This window comes from Centrocercus urophasianus, unplaced genomic scaffold (genome assembly GCF_019232065.1).
Source record: "Centrocercus urophasianus isolate 14NV4802_14NV808 unplaced genomic scaffold, USGS_Curo_1.0 seq_18, whole genome shotgun sequence".
Taxonomy (NCBI): domain Eukaryota; kingdom Metazoa; phylum Chordata; class Aves; order Galliformes; family Phasianidae; genus Centrocercus; species Centrocercus urophasianus.
Window position 1 is genome coordinate 24,441,045 of NW_024884733.1, and position 21,395 is coordinate 24,462,439.

At 46.0% G+C, this 21,395-nt stretch overlaps 1 protein-coding gene across 2 annotated transcripts in view; it reads right to left on the bottom strand.

Moving 5' to 3' along the window:
• Positions 1-21,395, bottom strand: part of GLIS1 (GLIS family zinc finger 1) — a 186,398-nt gene that overhangs the window by 164,482 nt on the left and 521 nt on the right. The window contains exon 1 of one of the 2 annotated variants that reach the window (XM_042819431.1): positions 12,336-12,543. The exons of the other annotated variant lie outside the window; for it this stretch is intronic. Coding sequence (XP_042675365.1) covers positions 12,336-12,543 — 208 coding nt within the window. Of the gene's footprint in view, positions 1-12,335; positions 12,544-21,395 lie in introns of those variants that run through there. 2 annotated transcript variants of the gene reach the window in all.

Consider the following 21,395-nt stretch of genomic DNA (forward strand, 5'->3'; position numbering starts at 1 on the left):
TTCTTCCACAGGAACATCCAAATTGAGACACTTCCAAGTGCCAGTGAATTTATTACATCCTTTGCTAAGCCAGGTGCCACGTTTAATATCTTTGCAGTCAAAACCAAAGGTCTTCCTTCTAGTTTGATCTTTGGCTTTGGTCTTTTTCTGCATTTATCTGCACCCAAACAATCCTTCAAGTGCCACTGACTTTTCCACTCTAGTACATCTCCAGAGCTGACCAGATTGCCTCTTGTGCCATTAACCCACCAGTACCACATGTGGGTTACTACCTTCAATTCTTCCCTAAAGCTCTGATTTTCAAAGCCATTTAAGAAAGTATGATCATTAACCTTTCTTCCTGCAGCCAAAGCAATGCTTTATAGAAAGGTAACACCAATTGCCTATGCTTTTTAATACTACTTCTAATGGGCTATGAGGTGATATATATTTTCCCATACCTATGACATCCCAATCCTTTTCAGTGTCACTGCTTGCCAGGACATACGCATTCTATCTGTAAAAACTGTTCATACTCTCCATTGCAAGGAATAGCCTCATGTGTTTGTATGAAAACATCCATCACCCAGTTCCTTATTTCCTTATCCTTGCTTAAGAAATCCCTGTTGCATGATAGCCACATCCTAATTTTTATTTATTTTTTCCTTAATCTGAATCAACAGACAAAATTTTCCTGGCAGGGGTTCTCTATTTTTTTGTGAGGATTTCAGCAGAAACTGTTAGATAACATCAGGAACAAAACTCAGAGTTGTGTACAAAATACTGTCACTGATAGTTGTTTCGTATGCATCTCAATTTCTACAGATCATTCACTTCTTAAAGGATTCAACAGAGCACATTTAATTTTCTGTGAGCTATTTCTTTTCTATCAGCACGGCATGTGACAATTCAAGACGTCTCCCATAAGCTTAAGTCTAAGCCTTCACCACATTTGCCTCTGCCAGCCTCGCTATAGCACAGGAACAAGCCTGATGAGAAGGATTCTTTTAAGCAGCAGAAAGGCTACCTTGTTAATGTAGGTTTCTGTCACAATTCAGTTCAAAACAGTCCAAACTCCACCTGGACATGAGCCTGTAGATGTGACCAGCAACTAAAAGTGCTGGAGGACTTCAGTATGGAGAGTTCGTTTTTATATTTGGAAGACAGGATGTACTACGAATGAATAATAATAATTCAATCTGAGCCTAATTCAGTATCAATAAGGCTATTTCCTTCTACAGAACAATGGCTGGCATTTTCTATTCCCAACAGGCAATCGTGTGTTAGTTAGCAATGGCATGTCCCCAAAATGCCACAGAACATTTCACAACTGCTCTGCACATAAAAATCAATCCTTTTCCATGCCCAGCTGTCCCACCACTGGCTCTCCCAGCTGCTCTTACAGAGTCCTTCACTTAGCCTATTTTTCACTGCATGCCTTCTCTGCGTTTTCATGATAAACAAGCATCCAGAAACACCAGTAAGGGAAGGTCTGAACTTTGTTCACTAAGTCAGAGAGAACAGCAGCCTCCAGCTCCCTTGTAACTCTTTACTGTGCCCATACTGTTCAGAGCAGGAATGAATGTCACAGAAAAGACAGCAGGGCACCCAGACTTACATCCCATGGTAGGATTTCCATTCAGCCTGTCTTTAAAATTTCCAGTTACAAACATCTTGTGGTCTGCTCAGCAACACACGTCAAGAGGTGAACAGACTCATAGCTAACATTTTTCTTAGCGTCCAGCCCTGTGGAAGAATAAACCAACACTGAAGAGACAGAAGGCACTGAATCCCACGTGCACTTCACAAAGCGTTTAGTACCAATGTGGAAAACCTACTGCCACACTCAGGTTTGGAAAGAATACAGTAACAACAGTGTCTTCCATAGCAGCAGAACAAGGCTGGCGTGATCACCATGCACACCAAGCAGAACCCTGACCCATAAATCAGTGGACTCCAAGTTTAGATGGTCCTCAGAATTAACATCTAGCTTGTATTTTAAATCTGGGTTGCTCAGCAAATTCTATAGTCAAGAGCCTTCACGCTCGAATCCATATCCAAGCCTTGGATAGCTTTCTCTAGTGGCAGTCAGTACAATAATTTCTTTTTGCCTAAATTCCAGTTGGTTACAAGATGAGACTATTTTTCACAGTTTCCTCTCAACTCACATATTATCTCTAGGCACTGAAACTGTCTTCCTGCCACTTCAGAGTGACTGCCTGCTGCTGCAACATCCATCCCATGCATAAAGCATCTTTATCACCTCTAGTGTTTACCATTCTTAATTTTCATGTCTCCCAGCAACTTCTGCAGCAGCTAATAAAGACACTATTGTTCACATTAACACTGACTCTTGGCAAGGAAACTTCCTGAAAGCAGGTTAGTCCCACTTTAAGAAAGTTAACCTAGACACCACTGAAGCATCAAGCCCCTGCAAAATGCTAGGGTTTTAACCCAAACTTGCCAAATAAGCTGCATTTGTAGCCAATGCCATCATGCATTAGGTCTCAAAACACAATTCATGATTAGACATTCCAATGGTCTGCTCTCACTTTCTAGCTTTTGGCCCCCTTCATATCTGCTTTCTATGACTAATGTAGCAAAATATACACACTTGTACAAGAATTTGTGGAAGTGGCAAACTTATAAGCAAACAGGCATAAAAACGAACTTTGACAAAGCGGTCTGAGGATTCCTGCCAGTAATTTCTGCCTAACAGCTTCTGACAGGATGCAGAAAGAGAGAGGAGATCTCATATGAATACTTCCAGTAAAAGCTAGCCAAATCACCCTCACTGATTTTGAATATTTACACGTTCAGCAGACCAAAAGCTATTTACATCAGTTGCCATATTTCCACGTGTTTAGCCCACCATTCAAATAAGTTACGTCCCTTTATATAGATATAAAATAAGCCATCAGAAAACCTGCACAAAGTCAAAGACAGAGGTCAGGAGGCCAAGAGAATGAGTAAGTTTTTGAGGGCGGAGAAAAAGGGCTCTCAGAGTAAACATCTCCTAAATTTCCTGCGTACTCATTCAGAGATACTGAAATGCAGCATCCTTGTTTCGACAAAAAGAACTGTGCACACACAGCCTGCAGCTTTACTCCTGTGAAAATACAGGTCAACAAACCTTAGCAAAGAGCTCAAGAACTCAAAGAAAAAGAATACAAGCCAATCTGTGATGAGTTGGCAAAAGGCAAAATAAAACAAAACAAGTAAAACTCCTCAAATTAAAAACTTGAGATATTTTTTCTTTTGCCAAGTGTACTGAGTCCATGCCTAAAAGACAAATCTTGTGCCTTAGCCCTCCCCACAGCTCCCCCCTTTTTATCTGCTCTTGGATTAAAATGGTGTTGCTTCAGGCCTAAGGCTAGCAGAATCAGGCCAACTCAGCTTCAGCTGAATGTAAACCAGCTCCGAGGACCTTAAGGAAACTGAACATTACAGCAATCAGAGATCGAGAAAAGAAGAATCATGTAGCATTGCCTTTTCAAGTCCTGAGAGACAGTCTGTGATAGCTGTGCACAAAGCCTGTTCAGCTGGAGGGATGAGCTCCCTGTGGCAGCTTCCTGCACATCAAGGCCCATAGGCGCTCCCTGCCTCCTCAACCACTGCCAGAACATTTTCTCCTCTTCTGGCATACAACCCAAAGGTCTCTTCTTCCAGCAGACCAGGGGGAAGATTTTCCTCCCAACAGCTTATTTGTAACATAGATTCCTTAACATAGGTGTGGATGTAACCTCCTGTCCTTCATCTCAGCATTTCAGGTACTAAAATAAATGGAAGAATTTGCTCTTTGGTAGCTCTCCTGCAACTGGTGGCGTAAAGCAGATGCCAAGCAGCAAGAAGCCCTACTGAAACGTTCCGTTAAAAACCTTACTCTCCCAAAGATAACAAACAGGCATTCCACATGTTTCACTCCTCAAACCGAAGCAGACTTACCAATAAGGGCAAGTAGCACACGCTGCAGGCAGCAAGAAGAGATCTGGCCCACATGCACACCACGTAAAGGACGCGCAGTCATGCTCAAGTAAATGCCACCCCAGGCTGATACAACCACGCACTGCAGCACAGCAGAGAACACCAGAGCAGATCTGAACTGGAGCACAGCCACATCACCTGACCGTTGCAGGTGAACCAACAAAGTCTGACACCCAGCACAGGCAATTAAGCTGACCCTGCTGCTGTGCAGAAACAACTGTACCATTTCTGGAGCCAGAACTAGCTTGTATTTCTCCACTCTGTATTCCATTACATTCTTGATGAAGAAATGTCCTGAATAATAAACCAACTTGCCCCAAAACAATACAAGTAAATGACACAATTTAGAGAAGAGTCCAAGCACCCTAACTCTCCCCATCCCAAATATTTACATTCTTGGCCATGTCAGCTGCTGGCACAATCGTTGTTCTCTCTCTGCCTGCACCAGTTCTTTTCCTGCTTCATGAAAGAGAGCAGATCACACCAACTTTAGATCTATATGAGGTCCTGAACAGGAAGGAGAATTAAATATGAATGTACTGTGCTGACTGCCTGACCTTGGCATCTGAGCTACTGGGCTGCTCCTGCTTGCACTTCCCCCTCTGGGAGCAGATTTAACACTTGGACTTTCTCTTCCGTGCCTGAAAAGAGCATGGATTTTCAAAAACATTCAGTTCTCACCTCCTCCCAACGTCAGTGCCACAGCTCACTGCAATTTCAGCAGAAGCAGCAGAGCAAAGCAGGAGTTATGAAACTTCACACTAAATCCTTTCTGGAAAATAGTGGGAAATTAAACAGAAATCGCCTTTTTCTATCTGTTTTCACTTTAATTCTCCCTTCTCTGCCCAGCACAGATGGGAGCTGGGAGGTAGACAGGACTTACATAAGGAACAAGAAGTCAAGAGATCCGTTTTGGGGTGAAATGAGTTCTTCTGAACGCAAACTGCTGCTTTCCTCAAATGCCTTCCCAGGCCTCTTACGTTTTCCCTCTTAGGCAATCACCACTACGGAGATGCTCCAGCAAAGAGCACAACATGCAGTCGTCGTAAGAGACTGATCATTTGCTCTCAGTGAAGGATTCAGGTTAAATCAAAGCCAGCTGCTTCGAAGAAGGGCAGTCGAGTAAGAAGAACTTAAGCAAAATAATAATAAAAAAGGCAATCTAGGGCCTACATACGTAGCAAATCTACTCTTGTATTTCAAACAAACAAGTCTAAGGTACTTAAGCCTCACGAGCAGAAAACATAACTTTTTTTAAGCCATCCTCTTGTGTTGTTGTTCTGCCCTAATAACTCTGCAATGTGCTACTCATCTCTCCCAGTTAAATATCCTGTTTCACAAGCCCACTCCTAGATATCTGAAACTGCACAGCATTTCTGTCTAGCTTTAGGCATCTAGCATTCCAAAGAATTAATATTTAAACTTATTACGAAGGAATGGGGATTGCATTAAGCACGTAGTCTTTAGCAAAACATTCATCTTAATAAAATGCTTTGTTGCTTGTTTGAAGCACATTTACGATTCTTTAAACTCACAAAAGACCATGCTCCAAACCCGACACAAGCATCTGTATTTTCCTTTTATTACAACCAAGTCTTAGATAGGATTATAGACTGGAAGCTATCAAATTTCAATTTTACGATATGCTTAAAATTATATTATCTTTCTTTGCCCAGAGGATTGTTGACTTGAGCATTCAAGTGACTTAAGCACAGCACACTGTGAGAAAGCAATGAATCAGAGCACTTATTTTAAATAATCCTAGAGCCTCCACCTCTTGTCAGAAAGCTCCTCATGCTAAGGTAATACCGTTCTTGTATCTTAGAAATAAAACTAATCAACCACAAAACATCACTTAATTCTTTTTCCCTCTTATATTAGTCTTTGATTTACACCTCAGATACTCTCTCCCAAGCCAGCACATGTAATTTATTTACAGCATAGGAAGGCAGGCAAAATACATCATCTACTGTTATACAACCTTCTACAAGGTATTAAAATACCAGGCCCCTGGAGAAACACTTCATATAGTTCAGCAAGTTCCAAAATAAACCAAACAGGCAGCCCCTTAAGCACTTAAAACAACAATGGGGATCTGTATGAAAAAGTTAGTTTTACAGTATTTGGTGATGTCGCCTTCGTGTCATTTTTCCTTCTGGCAAAATATGAAGAAAAAAAGAAACAACGCAAAAAACACAAAACCCACATAAGAATGTATTTGCTTTCCTCTCATTCTAAAAGAGTGACAACTCTACAGCACTCACAAAGCCCTCCTCTTATCGCACACATAAATGCCAGAATTACATGCAGTTCAAGATGCTTTGTATTTGTTTAACCCCTAGAATAAATGTGATCAGGTAGATTCAATTACAGCGCTTCTTACCAACCCACCGTGCAAAATACTCACGTCTACATTCAGCCATAATGGTGGAAAAGTCAGAACTAATGCAACTGGTTTGAGAAAAGAGAAGCTGGGGGAAGGAGAGGGACGATTTCACTGAGGTCACCCTTGTAAATCCTAAATGAGCAAAACCTCAAAATAACCTAAAACACACAACTTCACAATTCGCACCTATTTCTACTGCAGCTCTGGAAACGTTTCTTCCATTTTCCAAGCAGTCCACTCTCTACAAAAAGTTTTAATTACTAGCAATCATTTAATACATCAAAACTAATGAGCGTAATTACAAAAAAAAAAAAATGGCCCTTGTTCCAGGTTAGTAGCAAAGCACAGGTCTGAGAACAGAAAGCTTCAGGTTCCGACCGAGATCTCACAGCACGGTGCCAGCAGTGCAAGAGGAGGGGAAGGCAAAGGGAATTCTTTGCCTCTATTCTTCGAAGCCTGCACAGAAAGGCAGTACAGCGGTGGCCTGAACTGATACTTATCTGAATGGAAGAACTGGCCCTTGCTTTTTTACATGCCCCATTTAAACGCAATAAAACAGCGTGAGTGGTTTTAACTGGTCGTTCTGTCTATGTCACTGTAACGCTCCTTGCTCTCGGGAGGAGATAACAGCTGTGCCATATTCAGAAACACGTACTTTTGCTATTGTTTGCACATTTGCAGGGCCGGATTACGCCGTACCACAGCAAGCACTGCCCTTGCTTTGGAACCCTGTATTCTTTGAGTTGCATCAGTGTGCTGGGAAACAACGTGTGGTGGCTGAGAAGAAAATAAAAAAGCAAAGAAAAACAACACTCTATTAAAAGCAGTTCTCAAGCACTTTGAAATAATTATTAGATTGCACGCCTTGTTCAAACCCGTTGACACACAATGACAGAAACCTGCAGTACAAAATGGAGCAGTTTACATCTATATTCCCTCCCCAGCTACCCTGCCACCAAGGTCTCCAGCCGCTCTAAAATCACTACACAGCAGAGGTTTGCACGGCTGGAAAAAGGGCAATAAAGAAAATTATAGTCCCAGTAAATCCCAATCTCTCTCTGTACACAGTCCACACGTTATTCTCCTTTGTGGCTTACAGATGGATTTAATACAAGCTAGTTATTTGTTCTACAAGCTTTACCCCATACACAGGATAAAGGACTTCTGTAATATTAGGGTTGAAGCCCTGACCCAGCTGAAGCTCGTGGCAAGACTCCTGGTGATTTGAATCACCTCGTGTAACGTTGTCCCTCCTCCTCAACGTACCGAGCATCTCTGCGCACTGAACTCAGTGAAACACAACTTTGTTGCCATAAGGAAGTGCCATCTCCCAGAAGGCGCTCACTTTACATTTAGCAGCTTTACTGCACAGGATCTCCCAGCGCCTCCAGAACGTACCTTCAAATCCACTGAAAGCCTTTAGCGCGCTTCGACAGCTCACGTGCTTTCAGGGATGAGCTCCAGCACACCACGAATCGTTCAGATAGCACTGAGAGCGCTATTCGGAACGCTTCGAGTTCCCAGCATCTGCAGCTGATGAAACTACTGACAGGAACAACGCAACGCACACATGCAAGTATTTGCAAGACTGAGGCTTAAAGCTTTTTCTTACTATAGAAGAAGGCAAAGATCTTTTTCTTCTTATCCCTTTGAGCAGAGTATGTAATAACAGTGTTTTCATTCCATGAGTTCATACAGCACTTTAAACCCAACTAATCTCTTATTTACTTCTATTTCAAGAAAAACTCCAGAAGTTACAAAATCTCTTCCACAGACTGGACTCATTTCCTGTAATCTGGCATTATTTGCTAATTCCATGTAATACTAAGATAGATACAACAATTACTGTCTTCCTCTTTCCAAGCACCGAATGGCTTTATATGACAAGTCTATCGTTAGATCATCTGGTCTGTGTTCAGTAAATATTCACTAGCAATCCCTAGATGGCAAAGATTTTAATTACCAGGTACAGCTAAATCCCTCTTCATTGAAATCCATGAAAGGGTCACTTTCAATTCAGTGACTGATTTTGTAACACAAATCACTGGAAGAACTTCCACCAGCAGTGAGTGACCAGAAGTTATTTTCCTATTCAACATGAGAAGCGTTTTGGCCACTTTAACAGAGGAGGGGACAGACACGAGTTATCCCAAATGACTTTATGCATGCATTCTCCAACCTGACTTCCTGTCCTTTCTCACCCTGCGAAACGGGAATTAAGAAAAGACCACACTTCATGAATTAAAATGAAAAGGAAATGTGCAACTGCAAGCTCAATTCAAACAAACCTCAACATTCACTTCTGCAGAGGAGAATTCGAAGGCATAACACAACAAGCAGGCTTTTAAGTGAACTGCAGCAAAAAGGAAAAAACCACATTGCTACAGCTCTGTGTAAAACATGGGAAGTTTAGAGATCCTCACACTGGTCAGCCTGCTCCCCAGCTCCCATTAGCCCAGCTTCAGTGGGATAACCCAGGTGAACATAGACAAGAAGGAACACAAGCAGCATCGGGCCGAGGAGCAGGCAGCGCACCTCCTAACTCCCAGACCCCAGACACGTGCTTCTGCTTAAGACCAAACAGCCCGAGCTGCTGCTGAGGCGAGGACTGTCCTGCTAACCAGGGGAACAGTCCCAGGAGGTTGAAATGACAAATTTCAACTCACCTTTTCAAAAGCAGAACAGAATTAATACATTTCACATACATTGGCTGTACGCTTGCCAAAAGCAACTGCGCTTAAAAAAGAAAAGAAAGCTTTCTCCTTGCCTGAATAATGAATACTCCCAACAAGGAAACATCGAGCTACTGCAATTCGAACAGCTTATTGTTTTGCCTGCTGAAAGTTAATATCTGAAGTGATTACTGCAAAGGCCTGGGCCATTTGGCTCATTTCCCAGTGGCACAACTAACAGGGTAAATCTCGTCATTTCTACTGAGTCATGAATTGGATACACGGAACGAAGCTGGAAAAGAATGAAAAGGAGAAGTGTTTCCTGGTAACAACCATAATCAATGTCATTAAAAGAAAATGAGAGATCTGACATCTTTATAGATTGCTCCTTTGTCACCAAAAGTTCTTTGCAAAAAGTTTCTTTCCTATTGACAATAATTGCTTTGTTCTTGGTTACTTTCAGAACGGTAATGTCCCAGATTCAACAAAACAACACCAGAACCACGGGAAAAAAAAACAACAACACTATAAAATACACTTCATACCTTCTGGTACAATCACTCGGTGCTGAGCAGACCACAAACTCCTCTGAGATGCACTGTCTGGGTGCAAACGCTCTGCCTCATAACACACAGGGATGGAGGATCAAGAAAAGCCCGGTGTGCATCACAGCCAATGACACCAGAAGGGGGAGGCCGGGTGAAAACTGGTGTTTAAAATAAACAGCTCCCAAACAGAACGAAATACGAAGCACAGTTCCAAACCACCGATATCTGTGGTAAACAAACAACAGCTCGATCCTACAAAGCTCAGAACCAAAAGATCTGATTCCCAGAAGGAATCCACACCACCATTCCCTCAAGTTCTTCTTTGGCTGCTCGCGGAAGAGGACTTGCTCAGGCACAGAAGCGTTTTGCAGGCTCTGTCCTAAACTGTGCGAAGCAATGGAGTTAACACTAAAGAGACACTACAACAGCAGGATGCTTTTTCCCCACTGTGATTACTTCAAAGCTGCTCACGTTATTCATATGGCAGCGTACCATTTTGATTCATTTCCTTTTGAAAATTAAAGAAAAAAATGAAAATTAAAGGCACGTTTAGGAAAAAAAATAATTATAGGCAACTATAAGAATGGCTTTTGCTCCCGCAAAAAGAGGGTCCTTTCCCTGCTTGCAGCCTTCGGCTGTAGATAAAGGAAAAGCAGGAGGCACACGCTGTAATCTAACCCAGACTGCAGGAGGAATTAGTGGGCACGCGGTACTGGGGCTGGAGAGCAGGAGATGCACAGTGTGATGGTCTGAAATCAAGCTGTCGTCAGCTTCCTCCTCAGAACCTTTACTGGGATAAATTCAAATGCTTCCCTCATTCTCACTCCTCAGCAGTATCTTGTCATATGACATCCACATACAGCTATCCTTGCTCTTCCTCTTTACTTTCTCTGGTGGCAGGAGACAGCTCACAGCACTCCTTGGAAGATGAGCGGCCCTTCTGCCGGCAGCACAGTTCCCTTTGGATACACACAGCTCTGACTTTACAGTTAGATCACGGTGAGTAATTGAATGAGTTCAGCTACTGGGTGGCACTGACTGCTGCACGCTTGGCTCAGAAGCACGGGGTGCTGAGCAGGGGCCAGCAGCTCTCAGCGTTCGGTGCGAGAGCTACAAAATGCCCAAGTGATACGAAGGCACTTGCTCATACAGCTCAGAAGGAGCTGCACAGCCCACACATTTGGGATCAGCATTTAGCCTAAAACTTTACAGCTTCCCCTTAAAACATCTTCTGAGAAGGAGAGGGAAAAAAAAGGCCAAACAAACAGCACAGTCGTCTTTGGAAAAATCCAACGTTATCCATCAAATCGTCACGCTCAGTTAAGTGAGCCCAATCCTGTTCACGGATACCTCCTACTTACTCCCATGAGTCAAGCCACCCATATGCCAAGGCAACCACAAGGTAACACCCTGGACAGAAAATGAATTAAAGAAAAACCAGCAACAAAACATAAGGGCTTTTTTTTTTTTCTTTTTTCCCCAGGGACAAAAAAGGGGGAATTGATCAGACAGGAAAGACAAATTTGCATCGTTCTCCCAGTGCCCGCCTCCATCAGTCCCAGCGAGGTTCCAAGTGAGTGGAAATTATATTTTTTTTCATCCCCCCCTCTACGTGCAGCAGCCGCAAGAAGAACAAAAAGAGGAGTCAGTAGCTCAGAAGAAAACAAACAAATAAACAAAGCACCAAAATGATTCCACAGTCCGTCTGGGGAGGACAGCTCAGCCAGGCTATGGGTAAGCAGCCACAGCCTTACTTCTGGGACCCAAAGGATCCTGCACATCTCCTGACTTCTTTCTACTGGTGGCAGCAGCACAGCAGCACCAGAGCTTTGAGCTGCCCCTTCACACTGCAAATCCTCCTTCCTTCCATATCTCTTCCTCCAAACCCTGTTCTGTGTAACAGTCCCCCATTTCATCCTTGCCAAACAGTAACAAACCTTTTTTTTTTTTTTAATGAAAAAGGGAGAACTGCAGTGCGAACAAACAAACAAACAAAATAAGGAAAAGGTGATTTATAACCTGCTGCTCCGCTCTGTATTCAGTGGAGATGAACAAACACAAATCCCTCAGCCTGCAGGACAGAGCTGGTGCAGACCGAGCTGCTCTTTAACACTATTTGGGGTTCCATCACCCCCGATAACAAGCTCACAAAGGAGACTGCACTCATCCCAGGGTGCACAGCCTGCTGCAGCTTTCAGAGGAATGGAAAGAAAAGGTTCCACTGAAAAAATGCTGGTGACAACCCATACCTCTGAAATGAAGAGTGGGACAGGAGGACAAAAACAAGAATTACCTCAACGCCGCAGAAAACACCGCCTCAGTGTTAATAACTTTAGGTGCACATATGTCTCTGTAAGCAGCTTCGTAGCGTGAAGGAATGCCTGAATTTCCTCCTAACCCTCAGCCACTCCTCAGAGGGCTTGCTTTAAAAGTAAATCTCGATTAACAAATTCGAGCTCAATGAACAGGAGCCGGCTCTAAAGGTCAGAAGCCTTTAGCGGGCAATTCCTAACTTCTCCCAGCGCCGCTTTCCCACGCGCGGAGCAGCGCCGCGCATCGCCAAGCAGCAGCGCCTGCCGTGCCGGGCGGGCACCGGGAATCCGCGCTCTGAGGATCCTCCGCCAGAACCCGGCGCTCGCAACACCTCCTTGCAACGCAAACTACAAATCCAAGTAACCGCGGCGAGGCCGCCGAGCAGGAGCGGGGCGCGGCCGGGCCGTGTGGCGGTGCTGGCGGTGCTCGCGGTGCCGCGCGCTGCTCACTCACCCCTCCCGCTCTGCAGCCGCTGCTGCTGCACGCAGTCCTTGGCGCCGCGGCCGCACCGCAGCTCCTGAGCCCGGGGCAGCGCCGGGACCCGCTCGAAGATGCTGGGCCGCTTGGGGCCGAAGTCCAGCAGAGGCGCGGACATCTCAGCGGGGCCGCGCCGCGGCTCCGGGCGCTCGCCGCCGTCGCCGCCCGTTACTTCAAAGGACATGGGAGGATACGGGAGAGCTTTAGCGGCGCCGGGACGAATCCCTCGCGGCTCCTTCCGAGGCGCTCTCCGGCATTTATCGGTGACCTCGAAGCACTGCCGCTGCCTTTCCGCCCCGCCGCGGGCTCGCGGTGCGCGTCCGGCCGCTCCGGTCCTGCAGCGGGCGGGCACACACACACACGCGCTGTCAACCGCTCCGTTCCCTCGGCGCTGCCCCGGCCCCGCCGACGCCCGCTCAGTACCGTTACCCGGGGCGCGAGCCGGCCCCGCGCGAGCCGCAGCCCCCGCCTCGCGCCCAGCCGCTCACGAGCCGCTCGGAGGAGCAGAAGCGGAGGAGCCGCGCGTCACGGAGCGTTCGCTCCCCCTCCGTCCCCGGGCAACGCCGTCCGGCTTCCCGAAGCCGCCGCGGGACACCCGAACGGCGGCCGCCCCGGCAACGCGGCGCGTGCGCTCGCGCCGGGGGGGAACCGGCACGAGGGGGCGCCGCCCCGCGCTCCTACCTGGGAGGGGCCGCCCCCCGGCCCCGTCCTGCCGCCGCCGCGCCGGGCTCATGGGCTTACGGGCTCAGCCGCGCCGCCCCGCCGGCCGCCCGAAGGAAGGCGGCCCGGGCCATTAGCCCGGCGCGGCGGCGGGGCCGGCCCTTCGCTCGGCCGGTCGGGGCGGGCAGGGGGAGGGCTGTGCCGCCGGGGCCGCCCCTCGGGGCTTTGACAGCGGAGGAGCGGGGTCCGCCCGCGGGCCCGGGCCGGCGGAGAGGAGCGGGGCCGGGCACCCCGCGCCGGCTCCGGCACTCCCGCGGGCTCCGGCGCTTCGCCGAGGAGCAGCACCCGGGCGGCGGGAGGAGCGAGGTACGTCCGTGCCGCATCACCTTCCAGCCCCGCTCCCGGCACGCCGCACTGAGCGGTGACATTCGCCCTGGCTTCTCGGGGCCCGGCTCAGGTCTGGAAGCAATCTAACGAGCTTTATGAGCTTGGGCCTCGTTCCAAAGAAGCACAGGCTGAGCCGCGATGCGCAGCTTTGCTCCGAGGTGCACCGGCCCGCTCCTGGCTCAGGGTGTTCAAACCCTGCTGCTGGGAGAGGAACGGGCAGCAGGTTGGAAACCGTTCCTGGTCACAGCCTTACAGGAAGGCTCAGAACACGTAGCACGAGGGCAGCGATGGAGGTGGCAGCACACCGTGCCCTTCCTAAGGAGCACCCTGCACTTAGAACACAGACACCCACAGTGCACATCACTCAGTTTTGTCTACTACCTTAATAACACACGCTATCCCCTAGAGTAAAAGGAATGGTCGGGAGAAGAAGCCCTTTTTTTTTTTGGCAGATGCTTTGAATGTTGTACATTCGGTGTGAGGGAGGCAGCCTTCCCCAGCAGAGATGAGATGTAGAGAAGAACACGCCGTTCTGAGAGCAGCAGTACCAATGACATTCCATAGACAGTCTCTCTCCCCTTTCCTGCTCTGCACAGAAGCCCTGAGTTCTACCAAATGAGGAACATGCCAGCCTTTCCCCATAGGGTTTGTTGTTTTTTTCTGCAATTACCAAACTTACCAGCTCTCTGTCAAATGTAGTTGAAAGTTGCTTAATGTTCTCAGGATACATTTGTAGGAACACAACATGATGAAAAGGGGAAAAATTCCCACCTCTACAGGAAGAGAAAGTAGCAACCAGCCAACACGAACACTGAATTTCAGCAGTTATGTCCTGTGAACAAAGTAAAACTTTCAGCCTACATTATCCCTCTACAGAGAGCAGCTCTGCATCCAAGTTCTCTGCCCACCTTTAATCCATCTCTGTCCCATCTGTCCATAAGGCCCTCAATATGGAACAGCTCTTCTTCAGTTTGGAAATGCTCACGTCACCTGGCAGTGCTACCAGAAACAATAATTGCGTGAGACAGAAATACACTGCAGTTTAACTGCCTAAGCCTCAATTACATGTGAAGAGGCAATAAAATTTATTGAGGGAAATATTGTTCCAGAACGCAGTGTAACCAGGGTAATCCACTGCTTCCAGCAAAGCAAAACCTAGAGTCTGGCTGGATCCTGAGCGCAGCTTCAGCTTGTGCAAATCAACCACATCAATATGCACTGTCTAGAGTCTTTCCTAGAAAACAGGTAGCACTAGAGATACTGTATCACTTTCTAGAGGGATTTTCTTTCTTGGAAAGCATGAAAAGGAACATCACTTAACACTTCTGACCTCATTAACCTGCCTAATTCTGGGTTTCTTACCTCAGGCCACGCTCACCCAGCTCCGAAGTGCAGGTTCTGGCTCTCACCCTTCTCCTGAATATCCTGCAGAACGCCGGCAGGTGCCGCCACTGGCTCAGCAATAACCCGGGCGAAAAGGCTTTTTTCCCCGTAGGTGGTGAGGAGGGGCTGGGGGCAAAGCACAGCGCAGCTCCCGGCTTCGGCAGCACCTCGCACCAAGGCCCTCACAGCCAGCTGATCACACTGCGGGCTGTCTCGTGGAGATGTAGATGCTGCAGCTCAAGCTGCAGGTACAATTCTGTGAAGGTGCAATTCTATGAAGCACAGCAGGAAACGATGCCCTGTGCACTCAAACGATCTCTCACACCACTACTTGCTCAGCTTTCAAGGGGAATTAAAAATAAATAAATTCCCAGCTGCATCCAGGCATCCAGCTAGGGCTGCCCATCCCTGGGCCCGAGGAGGCAAAGCAGGAGGTGGCTGCACACTCTGCCCCAGAGCCAGCTGTCCCACCAGAGGTGAGATGCCCAAAGTGCTTCCAAAGCAACAAGTTGGCTCCTCCAACATGCCACAGATGTAGCTGGAAAGAACAAGTGCCTCTTGAATCGCTGTGCCTGTGAAAGAGTTAAGCAGTTCCCTCTCTTCCCCAACTGAATCGGAGGATGCTTCATACGTTCTGGTTCTGGAACAAAGGCCAAACAAGTGCAGTCACTGCTCAGACTGCTTTCTGCCCTGGGTCACCGTGACTTAGCTGAATGCACGAGCTCTGCAGCAAATACTGATTCACTCCACGTTGTCAACGACATCCATGAGCTAGAGGGGTGTCTCCCCTCCGTGCCCTTGTGAAAAATCTGTCGCTGGCCTGTTCCCCACGACATCAATACCCTCCCTCTTAATAGAATGACACTGGTGATTGCTCTATATTTAGCCTTGTTTCTCATTCCTCATTGCTGAGGACTGTGGTAATGGATCATAGCTTATCAAGAGATCACAGCTATGCCAGTTGCCTCTTCCCTTTCTTAATGAGTCTCCATCACTGAAGCAGACCTTCCAGGGGCATCCTTGGCCTCTGAAGCTTGTCCCCAGGATTTGTTTCATTTTTAGTCAGATATAAGACTGCAATTAGGACTAAAACTTTCCAGGGAATACAACTGCTAGCCTGAATTTCCTCTCTAGGTTACGAACAGGATAGAAATGATAAATAACAAGAATTGCCCATCTGCCCACTCACTTCTACTTGGTGGCTGAGAAAAGAGAAAGCTAATTCTATCCCCAACTGGACTGAAGTCTTAGCTCACATGAACCAAGAAAAAGCCAGACCACAGCCAGCATGCTGACCTGGGTCCTTGCCACTGAAACACCAAGCAGCCATGAGACAGCTTCCTGCCCTCGTGTTGCCCATCACCAGGTGCCAAAAACAAGGCACTCACACCCAGAGCAGCTAGTGGACTGTACTAGCCACAGAAACTGGGCACCACCACAGCACAGTCAGCATTACTGCTCTGAGCGTGCACAGAAGGCCATGCTGCAGAAAGAAGAAACACCAAGAAGCTGAGAACTCCAGCTCCCTGAGTAGTTCTTCTGCGGTAGGAGAGGAATGAAGCAGAACAGTTGCATGTAAGGTGAGCTGTGCAGTGCAAACAACGTGAGTTGAAGTATCAATCTCCAGTTCACGTGCTGCAATCCCTGCTTCTACTCCAACAAGGAACAAAATTAAATTTTTGCTTGTTTTCTTTCAAAGGGACACAACTGAAATTGTGAGGCCTTCTGTCCAACTGCTTCAGCAACCATAGGCGATCTGCTAATATACAGCAAAACAACCTCTCTAGTGGGAGAAATAAAAAACTTTGTTATAAATAAACCGGTTGCAAACAAGCTGTCGATTCACACACAGCGTTTTATTTACAAAGGCATGCCAAGTCCAGACTTGTTTTTGTTTTAATTTACTGCACCACAGATAGTAAAAAAAAACAGCCAAACAAAAACTGAGCCAAGGGGATTGTCTCTGCAAGTATGCCCGTTTCTTAGAGATTGCCCATATCCCTTTAAGGCAGCACAAAGCCTTTCTTTATAGTGGTTTTAAAGTGACCTCTTAAATTAAGACAGCAGGGTCAAACTGACCACACAGTACGTAGTGATGTACTCAGCTGTTGCCTCATAACTTACAGATTTGTTTATAGCTCTGGTAGTTAGAAGATGTTCCTCAGGTCAGTGCAACTCATCTTTTAAAAAAGAAGTCTCATTTAAATAGCTAGCATATTTGGGAAAGTCATACAATGAGCTAGAGCCCACCTCTGTCTCGCAGAGTCTACAAGAATTGATCAGCATCTCCAAAAGCCACCATAACGCTACAGACCTTTCCCTGCTTCCTGCCTTCCCAGTTAACTGGCAGGTCGTTCTAGAGAATTTCTAGAAAAAGAGGAAAAAAACCCAAAAACATACACTTCTGAATAAGGGTTCAGTTAGCTTCCATTCAAGACCTTGTTGTTTACACCTGCAACTAGCTGGCCCAAGCATCTATTGGTATTATTCCTCTGCATCAGCCCATAAATAGATTAATCTCTCACATTATGCGTAGGGAACACGGGCAATAAAATAAATTCAGGTCCTAAACAAGCAGGCAAACAGGCCAGCACAACTTGAGAACGTTCAGCTCGTAAAATCCAAATCCAATCCTCAGCAGTGAGGACATGCCAGAACTAGAATTACTGGTACAACTTCAGTTCACGCCTCCTGTCAGTGAATTATAGCACTGGCTCAGAACGTGGCCCCACAGTCGCTTTGTCGTTTTGCCTGGGGATCCATATATTCAATGCACTGAAGATAGAGATTGCTGAATGGGCAGCTAGTCACTTCTGACTTTTCTTTACTGGCAATGCGTCTGGACCACACATCAAATATGTTTACTGCACACAGCCAAACCCTGCACAGAATACAGAATTATTTGTTTTCTCCGGGGCGTTTGTGGTGTCCACCACTCCTGCAGCCTACTGATTTGCAAAGACTCTGTTAACGTCATCCGAGGTGACACAGGGGGGTAAGACTAAGCCCCACTGCACAACAGGGCTCCACAAGCTAAAAGCATCCCTTCAGGTTCAGAGCATAGCTCGTGCCAATGGCTGCTTCCCTCCACCACCACCTCACTCCAGCTTATTTAGTAGTAGAGTTCGTGTCCACCTCCATCTGTCAAACTCAACCCTTGGTGCCTCAGATGAAGCGTGGGCATCTCACAGACAGTGACTGAGAGCAGAAGTGCTGCACTGTGCCTCTGTGATAAAGGACAAACCATTTCACATACAAAAAGCAGTTATTCAAGAAGCAAAAGGCAAAGCTGGTGCGTTTTTTTGGGCAGGGTAGGGAGCAGGGCTCACTATTCACTCAGCACTTAGCTCCTTTGATGATTGCACAAACATGTACACATGCTGTTCAGGCCACAGCTTTCTCTGTAATTCATCCTACCACTGAAACTGATTTACACTTCACAGAGATTAAAATTAAAAAAAATAAAGAGAACTCCTATCCCCTCACCACCTATCAGAAGAATCAGTTAGTATATATATCCAGCAGGCCACCCAGGGAACCGTTCCCCCTTGAGTTTGTTTTTTATCTCATGGTACACTTCAGAGACTAGCTCCTGTCTGACTAGCTCTGCTGTAGTCCTGAGGGTTAGTTTTTGTTTTATTTTTTTGCAAAGGCAGAAAGGTGAGGTCTTTCCCAATTCATTTTTTGTTTCCTGGAATCAGAGCACAGCCCAGGTTTTATTCCCTCTCTCACAGCCCTTTCTCTCAGACACGAGGGAGCTGCACAGCTTATTTATACTATAGATTTGTCTGAAGCTGGTCTGCCACCAGATGCAAATCCCTACAATCCCACAGCAGCAGCAAGGGGGAGCAATATTCTGATGTAGGAACATCCTTCTACCTCTCTTGACAGAGCACACTCCAGGTACATTCACAGCACCCGAGCACATTTAGTCCATGTAACAAATATGTGAACGCCAGTGCTGACGTAAAATATCAGCCCACAGGGGAGGAATATACACAGGTACTGGGGGGCATCCTCAACCTGCAGCATTTGTGATGATTCTGCTCAGACCCTCATCTTTCCATCACGCCTTTGTAGAAAGGAGGAAATAGGAGCAACTGGACGGTGTTTATTGTGAGCAGATGAAGTCACACAACCACCAGAAGCCTGCCTGAACATGCAAAGCCCTACAGGCTGCCAGCATTTGCCCTGAGGAAAGGGAACTGCACACAACAAACAGCATCTCCCAAGCTGACGGTGCTCCCAGGACACCCTGCTTACAGCAGGATTCTCTTCCTCACACACTGAAAGCATCAAGCCCTCCCCAGGAAGAGCACATGGCCAATTTCAGAAGCTGGGGAAGTCTGGTGAGCGTGCAGTCAAGGCTGCATGATTTGCTGATCAATTTGCTGGTACCTGTTTATCACGTACAAGAGGCTGATGCTGCCACAGTTGCAGCTGAATACATCTGCTGCCTCAACCAAAGAGCCAAAAATGTTTCCCAGTAGGTGGGAAGAGGGCTGCTTCAGGCCTGAAGATACCAGGAGTAGTGCATACAATACAGCCTCTGTTCAATGTAAGCAGCAACAGAACTACAACCACTTCATTTGAAGGGTGCATCCAGGCCCCGAGCAGCAATTGGCATCAAGACAGTCCTCCAAACAAAGTGTGTTGAGAGAGCAAGTCCTGCACAGTTCTGTCAGATACGGGGGCATACAGCAGTTTCAAGGAGTGGGATCACTGTGTTTGTGCACTCCCAGTTTTCTGTTATGTCTCAGAAAAGAAAGCAGGACTGGGTTTTGATCAGGTCTGTAAGGGGCTGCTTAAGAACTAAAATCTCCAATTGCTCATTTGTAGCATTCTATTACTCAATTACAACAGATAAGCAGATCTGAACAATCAACTGCCCACCTCTCTGCAGCTGTGATGAAGATAATTTCAGATGTTCTTGACTATTAGTGAATCTGCAGGGAAAGGCAGGTAGTTCACAAGGCTGCCAGAAGAGCAATCAAACCAAATGCTATCAGTTTCACTTGTGCCTGCAATATGCAACCCAGAAAGAAGGTGCAGCTCAGCTTAGAGATGATTAAACAGATGAGAAACATTATGAGGCTTAAGGGAACAGGTTTAACTGCAGTTACAGAGAAACAAACTGTAAAAAAAAAAAAAAAAAAAAAAAAAAAAAAAAAAAAACCACTTATGATTTTTTTCCTCATTACCCAGAATATAGAGATGAACCCAAAAGACTCCCCATAGCTCACAGAAGTCTCACAGTGCTTATTTTTACATTAAGTAGTATCTACAAGTGTAAGAAATGAAACACCAAGACAGCTTGCCAAATGAACATTATTCCCAAACACTAAACTAAAATGTGGTGTTACCCCTGTTTGACTTCTGTAAGTCAGTTACTGCACCTTCAGAGGGCACTCAACATGCACTCCTGTACACTCACAATCACAAGATACTATTAAAGATTCACTTAAAAAGAAAAAGCACTACAACTCCTTAAGAATTGTAGCTTTTAAAGAAGCTACAAAGCAATCAGCTTTTGAAAGCTCTTTTGTCAAACACTGAGAATTCCACAAATGAAAAGCACATTAGCAGATGTCGTGTGCAAATCTCTGCTGCAACACAAGGAGGACAGACCTCAAGCACTTTGGCAACAAAAACAAGTCTGCATTTTAACCCTCCTGCTGACAGCCATAACATTGTTAATTACAACTTGAAGCTTATAGTTGAGAGTGTTGCACAAAATAACAGAGCAATAAAAAAAAAAATAAATAAAAAAAAAAACCAAAACATTCTGCACCTGCTTAAACGTATGGAAAATTTACCTGAAACTTTTAACCAAAGTATTTGGATCAACAGTTAACACCTGAGCTAAAGCATCACTTTAACACCAGGTGCACATCGTAATACCAGCAAAAGAGCAAATTACTTAATAAAGCAGGCAGGCAAGGGGCTTTGACATAACAGTCAAACCTGTGGTAGAAGTTAAGTGTGGGAAAACATTAAGAGACTGTGTCTAACCTTAAAAAAATAATGAAAGGCTGTCCATCACCTTCTGGCATTTGCTGAAAGCAACCTCTGCAAAAGGAACAACCTAATTATAACAACTACTATCAAGCTAACACATACAGTTTGTGCATGCTGAGAAAATTAAATGCCTTCGTAATGGGGAACTAATACACAGGTCTCACACTAGATTTGGGCTTTTCCTCTCTTCCTAAGCCTTACTGGCCCTGGTAAGCAATTATTAGTGCACAGCTGCTCTGTAAGCCAGCTGTTTCACCACACCACTGTAATGACATCCTGGTCATCTTCAATTCTACAGCAAAATTCACAGGACCAACAGCACTGCAGAGAACAGAAGAAGGAAGATCCAAACATTCTTTCCCTTCATCTTACTGAATTTAGACCATTTAGTTTACCTTATTGTAATTTCCTTGAGATAAACTGCAGCTACACCTCAGCACTTCACACACTGTGCAAGTTTTCTTCTGCAGATATCACAGTAACTGGAGTCAGTTTAAAAATGGGACAGTTCATTTTTCAAGCTATTTGGACAGGTCTGCTTGCAAATAAGAAATGTAAAAGATGCTTTTAAAAAAGTCACTTTTCATC